Source organism: Mus musculus, chromosome 3, assembly GCF_000001635.26.
Source record: "Mus musculus strain C57BL/6J chromosome 3, GRCm38.p6 C57BL/6J".
NCBI lineage: Eukaryota > Metazoa > Chordata > Mammalia > Rodentia > Muridae > Mus > Mus musculus.
In genome coordinates this window covers 157,885,191-157,901,720 of record NC_000069.6, presented here as the reverse complement: position 1 = coordinate 157,901,720, position 16,530 = coordinate 157,885,191, and the positions used below count along the sequence as shown (strand labels likewise).

The 16,530-nt window shown below is 42.4% G+C and overlaps 1 protein-coding gene and 1 pseudogene across 2 annotated transcripts in view; both read left to right on the top strand.

The window, feature by feature from the left end:
* The window catches only part of Cth (cystathionase (cystathionine gamma-lyase)), a 30,834-nt gene extending 23,361 nt beyond the window's left edge, over positions 1 to 7,473 (top strand). The window contains exons 11-12 of one of the 2 annotated variants that reach the window (NM_145953.2): positions 4,391 to 4,529; positions 6,894 to 7,473. In NM_145953.2, the coding sequence (NP_666065.1) occupies positions 4,391 to 4,529; positions 6,894 to 6,902 (148 nt within the window). In that variant the 3' untranslated portion in view covers positions 6,903 to 7,473. The remainder of the gene's footprint in view (positions 1 to 4,390; positions 4,530 to 6,893) is intronic. The other variant, XM_006500815.3, reaches the window with a different exon arrangement.
* A 5,373-nt stretch (positions 7,474 to 12,846) lies between these two features.
* Positions 12,847 to 13,256, top strand: Gm6520 (annotated as a pseudogene).
* Positions 13,257 to 16,530: the final 3,274 nt, after the last annotated feature.

The following is a 16,530-nucleotide window of genomic DNA, read 5'->3' as shown; positions in this document are numbered from 1 at the left end:
GTTAATTTGTTTGTTTTTAGATTTTTTTTTAAGGTGGGTCCTGCAGCCAGGGATGACATTAAATTACTGACCATTTTGTATCTAACTCCAAATGCTTGGCTTGCACCATACTTAGCACTCATGGGATATTTTTGTGTTAGTTTTGTACACATTCATCAATGACTGTGTCTCCGGAAGCTCAGTGTTAAAGTGCTTCCAAGCATATAGGCATATTTCCCATTTACAATTGTAAGGACAGTAAGAAATGTAAAGAAATAGATCTAAGTCAGGTTTGAAGTACACCAGATGGCATGGCTCTTCCCCAGTTTTCAGGAAGATGCCTGAGAGAGGGTGTGCATGCACAAGAGGGCATATTTGCAATCAGTTTGCTCCTCACAGAAGACAATGTTTATTGCTTTAAGGTTTTCTCCATAAATAGATGTTTCCTGATTTATTAGGAATTGGGTTTAAGAGTATGGATACGTAAATTTAGGTTGGGGCTTGACTGCTTGATCGCCCTTTTTTCTGGGCCTCCCAGCCCAGTTGTGACTGGAGGAGCTCTGCAGTGTGCAGGAGAGGAAGCAGAGTCTGCACACTGGGTTAGCCACCCAGACATATGTTAACTCCTTTGCCTTAGAAACACTACGCACAGTGTTAGGATCTTAGTCAGTGTTTCTATTGCTGCAATGAAAACACCATGACCAAAAGCAAGTTGGAAAGGAGGTTAGTATGGGTAACACTTCCACATTGTAGTCCATCCCTAAAGGAAGTCAGGATAGGAAATCAAACAGAGCAGGAACCTGGAGGCAGGGACTGATGATGTAGAAGCCTTGGAGGGTGCTGGCTGCTGGCTTGCTCTTCCTGGCTTGCTCAGCCTGCTTTCTTATAGAACCCAGTACCACCATCCCAGGGATGGCACCACCCACAATGGGCTGGGTTCTCCTCCATCAGTCACTAATTAAGGAAATGCCCTACAGATTGGATCTCATAGAGGCACATTCTCAATTGAGTTTCCCTCCTTTCAGATGACCGTAGCTTGTGTCAAGCTGACATGAAGCGACTCAGTACATTACTCTTCCTTTTAAGATTTCATTTATTGATTTATTTTATGTATAGAGTACACTATTGCTCTCTTCAGACACACCAGAAGAGGGCATCAGATCCCATTACAGATGGTTGTAAGCCACCACATAGTTGGTGAGAATTGAACTCAGGACCTCTGGAAGAGCAGTCAGTGCTCTTAACTGCTGAGCCATCTCTTCAGCCCTGATATTATTCTTTCTTAATCTCAACTTAGAGAGTGGGGGGGGGGGGGATGCCTGAGTTAGTGCCCTGGCTCATATTACAACACAAAAATAAATCTATTGCTAGAATTGCTTTAGGCATCTGTTACATTCCTTTCCCCTTCCTCTCTCCTTGCCTTTCTCTTTACCTCCCTGTCTTCTTCCTTACAACCTCCTTCTTACCCCCTCCTCCTTCCCTGCCTCCTCTTTTCTTTTCTCTACTTTGATTTTGTGTCTTGTCTCCTGTATTGGGACCAAGTAGGGCAAAGTCTCCCCTCAGTGGTTCTCAGTCCATGAAGATTGACCTTCTGAACTCTCAGAGTGCATGATTTTCTAGTACTCCTTAATTAACTTTATGTACTTTAACTGATGCTTATGAAATGTTTAAATATAGAAGCTACGTGACATTTCTACATATTTAAAAAGTAATGGCTGGCATGCCCAGCAGGAGGTGGCCAACAGAAAAGTTCAATAGCATCTTTAGAGGCTCCTTGTCTCTGTATAGCTCTGGCTGCCCTGGAACTCACTTTGTAGACCAGGCTGGCCTTAAACTCAGAAATCCGCCTGCCTCTGCCTCCCAAGTGCTGGGATTAAAGGCGTGTACCACCACTGCCTGGCTGTTTATTTTATTTATATATATTTTCCCTCTCTTTTTACCCTATAGATCCTGTGTGTGTGTGTGTGTGTGTGTGTGTGTGTGTGTGTGTGTGTGTGTAATGGCTTCCAGTTTAGTGTTTTTATGGGGTCCCTGAGCGTACAAATGAGTAGGTTTCTGTTTTACTATGTCATCTCTTGGACTCTTTTCCTTCTCTTTGTTTGTTTTGTCCTATTCTGTGTTAATTTTTGTTTTATCTTATTATATCTTATTTTATTATAAAAAAATCAATGGTACATTTCTTTAATTAAAAAAAAAAAAAAAAAGAAATGGTAAACCTGGTACTGCGTACCTTTAATCCCTACACTCTGGAGGCAGAAACAGGTTCTGTGAGTTCGAGGCCAACCTGGTCTACATAGTGAGTTCAGAGCAGCTAGAGCTTCACAGGGAGAACCTGTCTCCAAAACAACAACAACAACAGCAACAACTCACACAAACCCCACAGGGCTAACAGGCTTTCAGCTCAGGTTACCTTGAAATGGAATGCAAGGACTTTGTTGGTTTTGGGGTGTTTGTTTGTTTGCTTGCTTGTTCTGAGACAGGGAATCCCCTGTGTAACTCTGCCAGTCCTGGAACTCACTATGAAGACCAGACAGGCCTTGAGCTCACAGATATCTGCTTGCTTCTGCCTCTCAGAGCCACGATTAAAGGCCTGTGCCACTACAGCCCTCAAGGGTATGTTTTTCTTAATTTTTGTTCCCTTTGTGTGTGCAAGCACGATATGTGGGTGTGGTAGGGGACACGTTCGTCAAGGCATGCATGAGCAGATCAGAGGATAACCTTGTGGATTCTGGAGGTGGAATTCAGACCATCAGGTTCATGGTCTCTGCCTGTCGAGACATCAGTTGGCCGTGGAATATTATTCATTCCTAAGAGTATTACTCTCTGAGGCTTGGGATTGTTTGGTCTTGTGCCTCCTCCCTTGGGGAAGAAAGAACCTGCTGTGGCAGAGCATTTTCAGGAGGATGTTAGTGTGCTAAAACTTTCTGCCTTAGGGTTTTTGTTGCTGTGAGAAATACATGTGCAAACCCAGCTTGGAATGAGAAGACCTTATTTCCCTTTACAACTCTCAGGTCACACGCACGTCTGTCACTGAGGGAATCAGGACAGAAACCCGGAGGCAGGAGCTAATGGGGAGCCCATGGAGGAGTATTGCTTATTGACTTGCTTCTAATGGCTTCCTCAGCTTTTTGTCTTATGTCACATAACCTCTTGTTCTGGTGGTGCGGGGACACACACACACACACACACACACACACCTCGTAATTAATGATTGTGGGTGGGCCCAGCCCATTCATGAAGAAAGTTCCTCATAGGCTTGCCTCCAGGTCAATCTTATGTAGGCATTTCTCAACCATAGTTCTTCTCAGATAACCCTTGCTTTTGCCAAAACCCAAACCAACCTGGAAGCTTCTTTGAGGGCCAGCAAGATAGCTCAGCAGATAAAGACACTTGGCTACATAAGCCTGGCAACCTGAGTTCAATCCCAGAACCCACATGAATGTTGAATGAGAGAACTGACTCCACAAAGTTGTCCTCCAGCCTCCACATACATCCTGTGCCCCTCCCACAAATCACATATACATACATAAAAATTAAATTTAAAAAACTTCCTTAGAGCAACAAAAGAAGATACTGTTTGTTTACCTAGACAACTCAAGTGCTTTTCTCCATGGGTCTGAGGGTTGTTAGTTCACTTGAAGGTCACATTGGATTTAGGTATGACTGAGCTGAGCCTCTTCTGCATGGTTCTCAGTCTACTCAGTCCCTCCTTTGACCTTCTACAACCTTCCTGCTTGGATCTTGGGTTGGTTTGTCTGCTTTTCTTCAGTGCCTCCTTAATCCTCTAAAATAAGAACGCCTTATTTCTCCCAGGTTCTCCCTATAGTGCATGATGGAGTAGGCTCCTATGATGCAACGAGCTCTCATGATGCAATTGGCTCCCATGGTGTAATGGGCTCCCATGATGCAGTGGGATCCCATGATGCAATTGCCCCCATAATGCAACAGGAGCCTGATTTTACACCTGTTGACGATGATTGGCTTCTAGTTTGGAAAATTCTTCAGGCCTTTCTTCCTTGGGTTCTGTACTAAGATTTCTGTTGCCTGTTGCTGGCTGGTAGAGGCCTGGGCTTGTCTCTCATTAATCTGCCTCAGAAGGATGTTTCTTGTAAAGAGCAGCCTAGGAGCAGTTTGGTCTCAGCAAAGCCTCATTTCGTCAGGTAGTCAAATCCACAGGTTACTGTTCTCTCCCCTGCCTGGGTACCAGACTGCTGTGTTCAGCTCATTTTTATGACATGCAAGTAGTGTCAAATAAGAAGTCCCAGTTTTTTTTTTTTTAAATCATAACAAGAAGAGATAAGTTTGACAAAAATAGGAGCAGAAAGAACTGAAGATAGCTGACAACATTGAGCTAGAAATATGCCTCCACTGCCACAATCCAATGGTAAAATTTGCTCACATTTTCTTCCAGAGCAATCATGACCCATGCCTCTGTGCCTGAGAAGGACAGAGCTACCCTCGGGATCAATGACACACTGATACGACTTTCTGTGGGCCTAGAGGATGAACAGGACCTTCTTGAAGACCTGGATCGAGCTTTGAAGGCAGCGGTAAGTTGTGTGTGTGTGTGTAATCTTTTTTCTTTTATTTAAGATGGATTTTTTTTTATATATAATATATTCTGGTTATAGTTCCCTGATCTCCTACTCTTTCTAGTTCATCCCATCTCCCCTTGAATTTGATCTTTCTGTCACTTGTTAAAAAGTAAGCAGGTATCTAAGGAATAAAAGTAAAATAAAATAAATCAAAAGAAACAAAAGACCATGATTCCTTGGTGTCTTCATCCCCTCTGGCTCTTTTACTCTTTCTACCTGCTCTTCCTCAGAGTTCCCTGAGCTCTGAGGAGATAGAGTTGATGGAGGAGATCCATTTCTAGGGCTGAATGTTCCAGTATTCCTCACTCTGTGTATTGTCTGCCTGTGAATCTTTGCATTTGTTCCCATCTGCTGCAGGAGGAAACTTCTCTGATGGCCAAGCAAGACACTGGTCTTCAAGTACAGCAGAAAGTCACTAGCAGTCATTTTAATGCTATGTTCGCTATGTTCCTTTAGCAAAACAATAGTAATTGGTTTCCCCCTAGGTCCCTGCCCTATCTAATCTCAGGTTCTTGGCTACCCAAGCAGCACTGGGCTTGGGTTCCATCTCATGGAGTGCGCCTTAACTCAAATCAAATATTGGTTGGCTATTCCCACAAGCTTTGTAAAAGTTCTATTGGACCAGTGGACCTTGTAGTCAGGTCACCATTATAAATTGAAGAGTTTGTACCTTTCTCCTTTGGCAGCATGCAGAGAACCTTCCAGTAGTATCTAATCTGTAGGGAGTGAAGGCTGTAGGTAGGCATCAGCTCAACTTCTCCATGTTTAGTAAGTTGTTAAGTAAGAGGATCTTACTGTCAGTTTCTGGAGAGCTACCCATAGCCTTGGCAGTAGCCTGGGTTGTTTGGGGGGTTCTCATGGGATCCTTTTTGTCAAGAACTCAATTATGTAACTCACTTTCAGTACTTGAAACTTCATTTGGTGACAAGAGATGTTCAGCTGGGGCTCTGTCTCCCCTGTTATTTGGTGATTTAGATTGTCTTCATATGTGTGTGCATTGTAGGAAGCTTCTACTGTATTAGGTTTCTATACAACTTCTACAACTTCTCAACTATCCCTTAATTTTAGCCGTTCCTCTTTATATTCGTTTCCTTGCCTCCTTCTTTCTCTCTCCCTCTTTGATCCTTCTATTGCAGTCCCCAGCCTCCATCCATCCATAATTATTTATTCTGTTTCCCCTTCCTATGGAGATCTATCCTTTCCCCTAGTCCCTTGCACTCTACATATCTTCTGTGGTTATATAGTTTGTCACTTGCTTGTCAACACTGAACATCCACATATAAGTGAATACATACTATAGTTGGATCTAAGTTACCTCACTCAGGATGATTTTTTTTTCTAGTTTCATACACTTACCTTCAAATTTTATAATTTTATGTTTTAAAAACTTGCTGAGGAATTCCCTGTTGTGTAAATGTACCATTTCCTTTATGCCCATTCTTCTGTTGAGGAGCGTCTGAGTGGTTTCCAATCTCTCGCTGCAATGAACACGGTTGAGCAAGAGCAAGTTATCTTGTGGTAGGATGGACTGTCCTTTGGGTATATGACTTTAAGAGTACTATAACTAACTTAATGTAGTTTCTGGAGAACCACCATACAGATTTCCATGCTGGCTTTGTAAGTTTGCTCCCACCAGCTATAGATGAGTGTTTCCCTTATTCCACATCCTCTCCAGCATGAGCTGTCATTGTTTTATTGATACTGACCAATATCATGTAAAATGAAATCTCAAAGTAGTTTTGATTTACACTTCCCTAAAGATTAAGGGTGCTGAGCATTTCTTTTAAGTGGTTCTCAGCCAGCATGAGCCTAGTAGTAAGGGTGGGTGTCATCATATTTATAAAGAGTGGCCTCAACAGAGATTCGTACTCACGCAAGTCCCTGAGTAACAAGATGACCCACCTACTGGCCCCTGAGGCTAGTTTCAGCTTATCAACAGGTATTTACCCCTCTAAGAAAGCAAGAACCCCAAGCCACCCAACATCTCCTAGCATGACATCAGCCTCTCTGAGTACATTCAACGATTCAGACTTCTGGACCACTTTTGGCATCATCTGCAGCACCTTCCAGCACCTTGGGCTATACACAGTATAGGGCATCTGACTCACAACATCTTCATCCACCCACCACAACCCCAATCTAGAGCCATCCCAGTTCCATGCTGACCCTCATCGCCAAAATTAAATTAAAAAAAAAAAAAAAAAGGTGTGACTTTGCTGGCATGTGTGAATGAGCGAATCTTGGACTGAGTTCTCAGGTCTCAGCCTATGATGTGGAGATCATTGACATTCTTTCTTTTTCTGTACACTGTTGACACAGCACCCTTAAAAGTTCGAGTCAAAGCTGTCATTCCAGTGCTGCCATCAGGAGCAGCATCCAAGGGGCCAAATCTTCGGAATAACTGGACAGATCATTACGGAGCATACGCAGAACTGCACTGAATATTTTAAGGCCCTAATGAGTTTACAGCTGTAACCTTCCATGGATCTTCCCTTAAGAACTGTCTTCTGTTTATCTTCTAACTAACAGGTTGTTCTGTTAGTATCATTTCGGTAATTTTGCTATATTTGTGTCCAAGGAAGTAAGAGTTGTTCTGTTTTGGGATCATGTTGTCTTTTTTCTTTCTTCAGTAGCTTATGATATATTTTAATCATGTTTACAATGTTACAATTTAGTATTGATGTTTTATGAAGTTAAATTATTAAATGAATGGTCTTAAATCCACTGTGGTGGTTTTTTTTTGAAAAATTATATAATTACCATAAGCCAAAAATCAAATATTTGGAATACCTACTGTGAAATTCAAGAGATTAAAGGTTGTACTTGATACTTGTTATTTTTCTTAAATAAATCTAGTTATCAAGTTATTTTTCTTAAATAAATCTAGTTATCAAATGTACCTGGCCCTGATCCTACTTTGCTGTTTCTGGGTTCTTTTTCATATCTAGTGGCTGCTCTAGAGGCCCCAAACTCTATTGATTTTTATAAGTGTAACTGAGTAATTCTTATGCTTAAAGTTTAACATATGCACATTAGGTACAAATTATATCCCCCCCCAACTTATAGCTGGGGGGAAATAGGCTGGTGACTTGGGACTATAAGACAGGTGTGTTTAATTCAAAGATCATTTCATTTTGAATGAAACAATAGAGCCTCGGTTTGCTCCTAGGAGAGGTTGTCTCTGAAATAAATGCACTTCAACACTGGGGACAGCTGTTGCCAGAGAGCAGTAATGCATCAGAGAAGGAAGAGGACAGAATGGTTTGAGGAGTCACAGGAGACTTCCCAGGCAAAATAGCTCTGACAGATAAAGGCAATTGTTTTTGGAAGGGCACACATGCACAGGTCTAATAGTGTCTTAATTAACACACTACAGGCAATTCTTCTTGGTGTGACCATTCATATCAAGCTCCTCCAAGCCTGTCTAAAACAGTAGCCATGGCTAAGATGTGTTGGTTATAATATATGATGTGGTATATAATACATAATGTATACATAGTATATTATGCATTTCTCCCCTCTGCTACAATGTTTCTTTTCAGCAAAAGTAATTTTATTTTTTTTTTCTGGAGAGTTTAAGGAGCTAGAAGAAAAGTCAGGGGGGTGGGTGGGTAAGGGGGACTTTTGGTATAGCATTGGAAATGTAAATGAGCTAAATACCTAATTAAAAAAAAAAAAAATATTGGCCAGAATGCAAAAAAAAAAAAAAAAAAAAAAGAAAAGTCAGGGCCAGAAAAAAAAGGAAACGTAATGGAGATGTGGTACTGGCTAGTTTTATGTCGACTGAAACAAGCTAGAGTCATCTGGGAGAAGAGACCTCAACAGAGATAACATTCCCTTCCAGACTGGCCTGTGATGCATTTTTTTGATTGGTAATTGGTGTGGGATTGTCTAGCTCACTGTGGACAGTGCCACCCCTGTGTAGATGGGCAGGAGTTGAAAAGGAGGGCAAGCTGACCAAGCCAGTAAGCAGCACTCTTCTGTGGCCTCTGCTTCACTTCCTGCTTCCAGGTTCCTAACTTGAGTTCTTGCCCTGAGTTCCTCCAATGATGGACTGTGATGTGGAACTGTAAGCAAAACAAACCCTTTCCTCCCCAGGATGCTTTTTTGGTCATGCTAGTATTATCACAGCACCAGAAATGTAAGACCCGTGAGAAAGAAAATGAGCTTCATGTGGGCTGAGAATCAAGAATTACAACACAATGAAATTTGCCTTAGGTCTTTCTCTCTTCCAGCTGCAAACTTACTGATTTCTAGGAATGTCACTCAAACTTCCCTTTTTGGGAAAAAGAAGAGTTAAGACCTCTTCAACACTTCCTGGAGAAGGCCCTATCCTCCACACTTGGGCATGTCTATCCTTTCTGTGAGTCTTTCTCCCTCCCTTCCTCCCTTCCTCCCTTCCTCCCTCCCTCCCTCCCTTCCTTTCTTTTTATTCTTTAATCTTTTTTTACAGTCCAGTCTTCATCCCCTTCCCAGGCCTCCCACCCAACTGCTCCCCATCCCATACCTCCCTTCCCCTTGTCCCCCACCTCCCATCTCTAAGAGGATGGTTCCTCCCCACTCCCTGGGGCCTCAAGTCTCTGGAGGGCTAGGGAGCACCTCTTTCTTAATCCCTATACAGAAAACCTGTTTTGAGGGGCTGAGAGACAGCTCAGTTGATAAAGGGCTTGCCATGCAATCTTGAAGATCTGAGTTCAGGTCTCTTCAACCTATGTAAAAAGCCAAGTGTGTGGGCAGTGGTAGTGCATGCCTTTAATCCTAGCACTTGGGTGGCAGAGAGGGGCAGATTTCTGAGTTTGAGGCCAGCCTGGTCTACAGAGTGAGTTCCAGGACAGCCAGGGTTATAAAGAGAAGCACTGTCTCGAAAAAAACAAAACAAAACAAAACAAAAACAAACAACAAAAGAAGCCAAGTGTGTCAGTCTGGCTGCAATCCCAGTGCTGGAGAAATAGACAAGAGGATTCCAGGGATTTGCTAGCCATCCAGCCTATCCACACTACCAAACTATGGGGTCAATGGGAGACCTTGTCTCAAAAAAAAGGTCCCTTGGGCTGGAGAGATAGATGGCTCAGAGGTTAAGAGAACTTGACTGCTCTTTCAGAGGTCCTAAGTTCAATTCTCAGCAACCACATAGAGGCTCATAACCATCTGTAATGGCATCTGATGCCCTCTTCTGGTGGTTCTGAGGACAGCTACACACATGTAAAATAAATAATTCTTTTTTTAAAAAATGGTCTGTCCCAAACAATAGAAGAAGACACTTGGTGTTGATCTCTGGTCTCCAGATGTATACAAGTGTACATGTCTTTAGGCACACATATTTTACACACACACACACACACACACACACACACACACACACACACACACACATTTAAAATATCTTTTAATAATTTTTTTTTTCTCTAAAGCCAGAGAATAAATGGCACCTCTTGCATCTGGTTTTTAAAATACTGTGAAAAGGCAGGAGTTACCAGGCAAACCTCTGTGACTTCAAGGTCAGCTAATCTACAAACTACATTTCAGGCCAGCCATGGCTAAAAGTGGATACTATCAAAGGCCAGCTTAGACATTCAGAGTAAACTGAGGAAAGCATCGAGTGTGGAGTTAGCAATGGGGGTCAGTGCATAACAACTGATGCTGGTCCCCACTGACAACAGCAGGCAAAACAATTATCTGGGGCCAGCAGTCTGTGGTCATCAAGAAACTCTGAACTCTTTAACTCTTTACAGCTCGCTGAGAAAGAAAAAGAAAGTCCTACACACACACACACACACACACACACACACACACACACACACACACAGAGAGAAACAAAGCAGGTTCCAACAATCAACCTTAAACAAGCAAGCTCCAACAATTTGACACATGCACATGTGTACATACATACATACATAAGTACACACATACATACATACATATCATTTACACATTAGGTGAATGGAACAAAGCAGGCTCCAAACACACACATACACATACACATACACATACACATACACATACACATACACATACACATACACATACACATACACACACAGTTGTTGGTGAAACTCCAACAACTTTATTTTTTCCTCTTAGCCTTTTTATATCTCCTAAGACTAAGTTCTCTATGTAAGAAAAAAGAATTACTTCATTCAAACACAGATAAGATGTTACATAAGAGGGAGTTACAGTAGGATTGTTGATTGTAAATTCATAGCATTGTTATCTCTATTTCACTCCATAAGCTCATTATACATTCAAAGGAATTGTTTTATATGTTCATGGCTTTACTTTATCATGGTGCACACCTGTGGTCTCATCTTTGGACCTTACTTTAAGTGAATACTTTCTTTGATCATTAATTTTTTCCAAGCCTATTTTCCTTCCTAGAGCCCATGTACTTGTGAACAGGCTACTTATGATTCTAACTTTAACTTTCTGTTTTGTTTTTTGTTTTGTTTTTTCGAGACAGGGTTTCTCTTTATAGCTCTGGCTGTCCTGGAGCTCACTTTGTAGACCAGGCTGGCCTCGAACTCAGAAATCCGCCTGCCTCTGCCTCCTGAGTGCTGGGATTGAAGGCGTGTGCCACCACGCCCGGCTAACTTTAACTTTCTATCAAGTTGTCTTAGCTTCTTAAAATTATTTGAATCAATAAGCAATTCTGTAAAACCATTAATTTACCTAAACAATATTAATTCATGTAAGTTGATCTTGCAGAAAATGTGCCCAATAGAGTGGGCTAATGCCCAGGAATCAATCACAACAGACTATATATAGGCAGACAGGTTCTTTCTTTGCCCAATCACACCCTGTCAGAACAATGAAGAATGCAGCAATGACGAACATGAGAAGGCACAGCAGCAGCAGTAAGAAGCAGTCCTGGGAGGAAGCTCCTGGACTGTGCCTTTCGGGGATTCACCCACTGTAGCCATGAAAAATGGTGGTCTGACTCCAGGACACTCATTTACCCACTGCAAGACTGTCTCAAACACACCCACCCACACACACACCCACACACACACACACACACACACACACACACACACACCACACACAAAACAAAACAAAACATTTAAGATGGGTTTTAGAGGAAGAATATGTGCTTAGTATGTGCATGGTCCTGGGTTCAATCCCTAGTACTGCAAATAAATAAATAAATAAATAAATAAATAAATAAATAAATAAAATTTAATCCTCTGTAGTTTTGATTCTCAAAGTCAAATAGTCTTTGTAAAAGGCAAAATACCCAAAATCTTAGAGTAGTTTTGTTAACCAATTAATGTGCCCCGTCCTCTCTTCAGTGTGGACTGTTTATACAGTCTATTCAACCTTCTCTGGGCAACATATATTATGCCCTAACACTTTATTCTGTCTGAGGGAGAACTCTCATAATGAACACAGATGACAAGAAACATACCTGTTATCCTCCTGCCTGTGACAGTGGCTTTAGTTGAACCTTAGTTAACTAAGATGGGAGTTACCAGAAAAGGCACATTCTTGTCCCCTGTGGCTTAAGTGATGTGTATCAGCAGAGCCACCTCCCCACTCTGAAGGGGACACATGTCTGAGATGTTAACAGAGACTTGACATCTCCAAGAGGTAGAAAACCAGGTTCTCATAGATCCACCGTAAAACATAGACTTGTGCTGGTACATGTGGGTCCCATGAGCAAACTTTTTCCTACTGCTCTTTCTTGCTCTTTTTCCTGCTTCTCCTTCTTCCTCTCTTTTTCCCTTTTGTTCTCTCTCCTTCCTGCCTTCTCTCCCCTCCTCATCCCTCATTTCCCCTTTTTCTCATCTTCTCCTTTTGCTTTTATGAAGCCAGTTTTTCTTTTATCTTTTGTTGCCACTGCTCTTAGTAACTGCAAAAATCTCATCTGATATTGACATGAAGGGACATGCAATATATGATTAGATCAAATTCACTGGATGTTTCTAGAAATTTTGATCTTCCATCTCAAGACTCTTCCCCTTGATCCTTCCTTCCAAGATGCTATTTTATCCACATAAAAGCTTTCATGAAATGCCTAACCCCATCACTGTAGCTCCAACCCTTATGTAATCCTATTTCCCAAAGGGCCCACCTCAAGCCCCATTACATTGGAGATTAGGGTTTCAACATATGAGGCTCTGGTAGGAATAGCACTGAAGGCACACATTTAGTTTATAGCAGAGAATTCATGAAAGATTAGTAAATGATGAATTAACATTTACCTGGTTAAAAATAATGTGTGTTGCTTCTTCCTCGGCACTGCCTACAAGGTGGCTGCCATCTGTTTTGCGGCATCATGGCTGCCCTCCGGCTTCTGGTGAAGCCCAAGATTGTCAAAAAGAGGACCAAGAAGTTCATCAGACACCAGTCAGACTGATATGTGAAAATTAAGCGAAACTGGCGGAAACCCAGAGGCATTGACAACAGGGTGTGGAGAAGGTTCAAGGGCCAGATCCTGATGCCCAACGTCGTTTTTGGGAGGAGCAACAAGAAAACCAAGCAGTGCTGCCCAGCGACTTCCGAAAGTTCCTGGTCCACAATGTCAAGGAGCTGGAGGTGCTGCTGATGTGCAACAAATTTTACTGTGCTGAGATTGCACACAATGTGTCCTCTAAGAACCGAAAAGCCATCATAGAAAGAGCAGCACATCTGGCCATCAGAGTCACCAATCCCAACGCCAGGCTACGCAGCGAAGAAAATGAATAAATGACTTGTGTGCATGTTTTGTGTTTAAATAAAAATCACAAAAGCTGCAAAAAAAAAAAATGTGTGTTGTGATATAGAGGACTAAAAAACAAGTTCAGTCGATGGAGGACTTGCTTAGAATGTCCGAATCCCTCCGTTCAATCCCTAGCTTCCCATAGACTGGTCATGGTGGCTTATGCCTCTAATTCCTGCACTTTGGAGATGGGGGCGGGATAATCAGAAATTCAAGGTCATCTTTCACTACATAGCATGTGTGTGTAAGTGCATGCCCACTCTGAATAAAGTAGTAGGCTATCATTAAAATCTTGGCTTCCCCTCCACCTATCTTGTTTTAGCCTGGAACAGAACATCCATCATCTGAGCATAAGCATCATCGAAACTTGAAGCACTGTGGGAGAGAAGAAGAGTCACTGTCAGGGAGCCAGGCAATGTGGCAAGAATTTGGAAATCAGTTGAAGAGGTGAAGCATTGGCTTTACCCCTGTATTTTGCTTCCCCGAGGACTGGCAGTGTAGCTCCGAGGTAGAGAACTTGTCTTGTTTAGCAAACACAAGGCCCTGGGTCCACCTTTAGCACTGAAGACAACACAAAGCAACAAAAGCAGCAACTACACACCAGAAGAGCTGGGCAGAACATGTGCTAATCACAGCACTTAGTAGTTGGAGGTTGAGTTTCAAGTTCTCAAGTCCAAGCCCAGTGTGGGTTATATAGCAAGACTGTCTCAAGATTAAAAAAAAGAAGAAGAAGAAGAACTGAATGAAACTAGTTTTGTTTCATCGCTGCTCCTATATTTCTTCCTTGTTTTAGACTGGCAAGTGCTGGGAATATATCTGTTTGGGGCTACTTACCCAGGGAAACAGGGGTGGGAAGGAGTTTGGTAATTCATCACAGCATTGGTCTTTTAAGAGATAGATCTAGCAATTTGCCTGAGAAACTTGGAGCTAATGACTGTTAAGTCAGGTGAAAGCAAGTATACTTTGGTTGCCAATATTTTGCTGGGAAAAGTTCCTCTTGTGTTATATTCTAGAAGGCCAGGAACAAGGACCCTGGGCAACATCACTGCCTGGATGCTAAAGAGGAAAAGCCTCTATCTGCTTGAGGCCTGGGTATTCCATACATGAACGAAAAAGTGTTGAAAGGTAGATAATGGCCCAGACAATGTCTGGGTGCCTAGGCTCTATGGTCTTACCGGAAAAGTAACCAATGGCAGTGACTTCAGAAGATAATCACTGATTCTGTGAAGATACTGATTTCAGTGCCTGTTTGACGTATATTTAAGGTAAAACTAAAGCAGTGTAGAATCTTTCCAAGAATTTCGATCCTCATCCAATTACTTTAATGATATAAAATATATGTCTTGTTCTGGGTGTCTACACTTGAAATGACTATTACTTGGGCCAAAATCATTGTAGTAAATAAAATTTTGGATCCATTCACATAGCAGTGCTGTCACTAAGGAGAAATAGCTTTAGAGCCCATGATTTGCCAGTCTTGTTAGTTTTTATATAAAAGTATAGATTGCAGTAAATGAAACATTTTAATTATTGAGTGAGGCAAGGCCAGTTTCTATCCAAGGAATTCTACATGGTCTGGTATGACCAACATGTCAGAGCCAGTATTACATTCTGTTACTCTGCAAGGAAGGTAAAAATACAGGCTCAAAGGATCAGAGCCAGCCCTGTCCTGTGACATCTAATGTTCTGAAGCAAGGACTCAAGAAGAAGGTTCTATTAGCTGAGGCCTCCTAGGGCCTGGGTTCAGCAATAACTGTTCCACCCTTTAAAGCACACTTTAAAGGATTGGGGCATCTTAAGGGAACATTTATTGTGATCATATGGCATTTGAGCTGTGATGGGCTGAATGCTTTCTGTCCTTCAATACTATGCTCCTTGAATAAGACGTGGCAAATGATAAGACCCTGGCCTGCTTTCTGCTACAGGCATAATTATGTTTTAAAACTGGTGTCTTTTACAAATACACACTAAAATTTTTTGCATATAAAATTGTCTCGTGTCCTGGCTTCTGTGAGAATATGGTCCATGTGCTGTCACTGGGTCTGGACTGCTCCCCAAAGGCTGGTGTAAAGACTGTGTCCCAGGAAGGGGTTATCTGGAGGTGGTGATACGTCCAAGCAGCTGGTTTGTGCGAGACACTTAGTTTATTGGAGGCATGCCCTGGAAGTGTATTATAAGACCCTTTACTCTTTCTCTCTCCCTCCCCCTCCCCTCCCCCTCCCCCTCCCCTCCCCTCCCCCTCCTCCTCCTCCTCCTCCTCCTCCCCCTCCTCCTCCTCCCCCTCCCCCCCCCTCCTCCTCCTCCTCCTCCTCCTCCTCCTCCTCCTCCTCCTCCTCCTCCTCCTTCTTCTTCTTCTTCTTCTTCTTCTTCTTCTTCTTCTTCTTCTTCTTCTTCTTCATGTGCCTGTGTTTGTTCGGTGTGCAGGAAGTGTCTCTCTTTCAGTGTATATGTGTGTGTGCATACATGTGGAAGCCCAATTTCTTTCCTCCATGACTCTTCCCCTTTTTGTTTTCTGAGCAGAGTCTCTCACTGAATTGAGACGAGTATCAGGTTGTCTAAGGTGGCTGGCCAATGAACTTTAAGGATCTGCCTGTGTCTCCAAGTCTGAGGTTATGAACATGTGCTGCCCTGCTGGAGTTTTACATGAGTTCTTGGGATTCTCACTTCACGAGATAGAACCCATTCTCAACACTTATACCAGAGCCAAGAACCTGTGGTTAGACAGGTCATGGGCCCTTAGGATGAACTTAATGTTATTTTTTCTGCAAAGTGGACACAGTATTAAGATGATTCCCCATGACTCATTGCTATACCCATAAATTAACCCATCTCTCAACCCTCATCAGGGAAGCGTCATCTTGCTATAGATGGTTTTTAACACAAAGATTCACAGCTGGCTAAGGTACAGAGAAGAAGCTGCAGAACACTTGGCTTTAGATGGAATACCTGTATCATACCTTTCCTCCTAAAGGCTCAGGGAACTTTGTGGAAGAGGGGCAGGAAGACTATAAAATCTGGAGGTGGTAGGTGACTACAAGAAAGTAATGTTTTCCAGACACAACTGAGAAGTTGCAATATGAACTCCATAATTTTGATAGCGTGTACAAGACGTTTGCAAGACCAAGCCAGACAAAAATGCTAGCATAGGGGGTGAAAGGTAGGTACAAGGTCCCACCCTTAACGGAAGAGCTATTGGCATTTGAAAGCTACAGGAAGAGGAAAAAATCAGTTTTCTTAAGACTGTAGTTCCTGGCCGGGCAT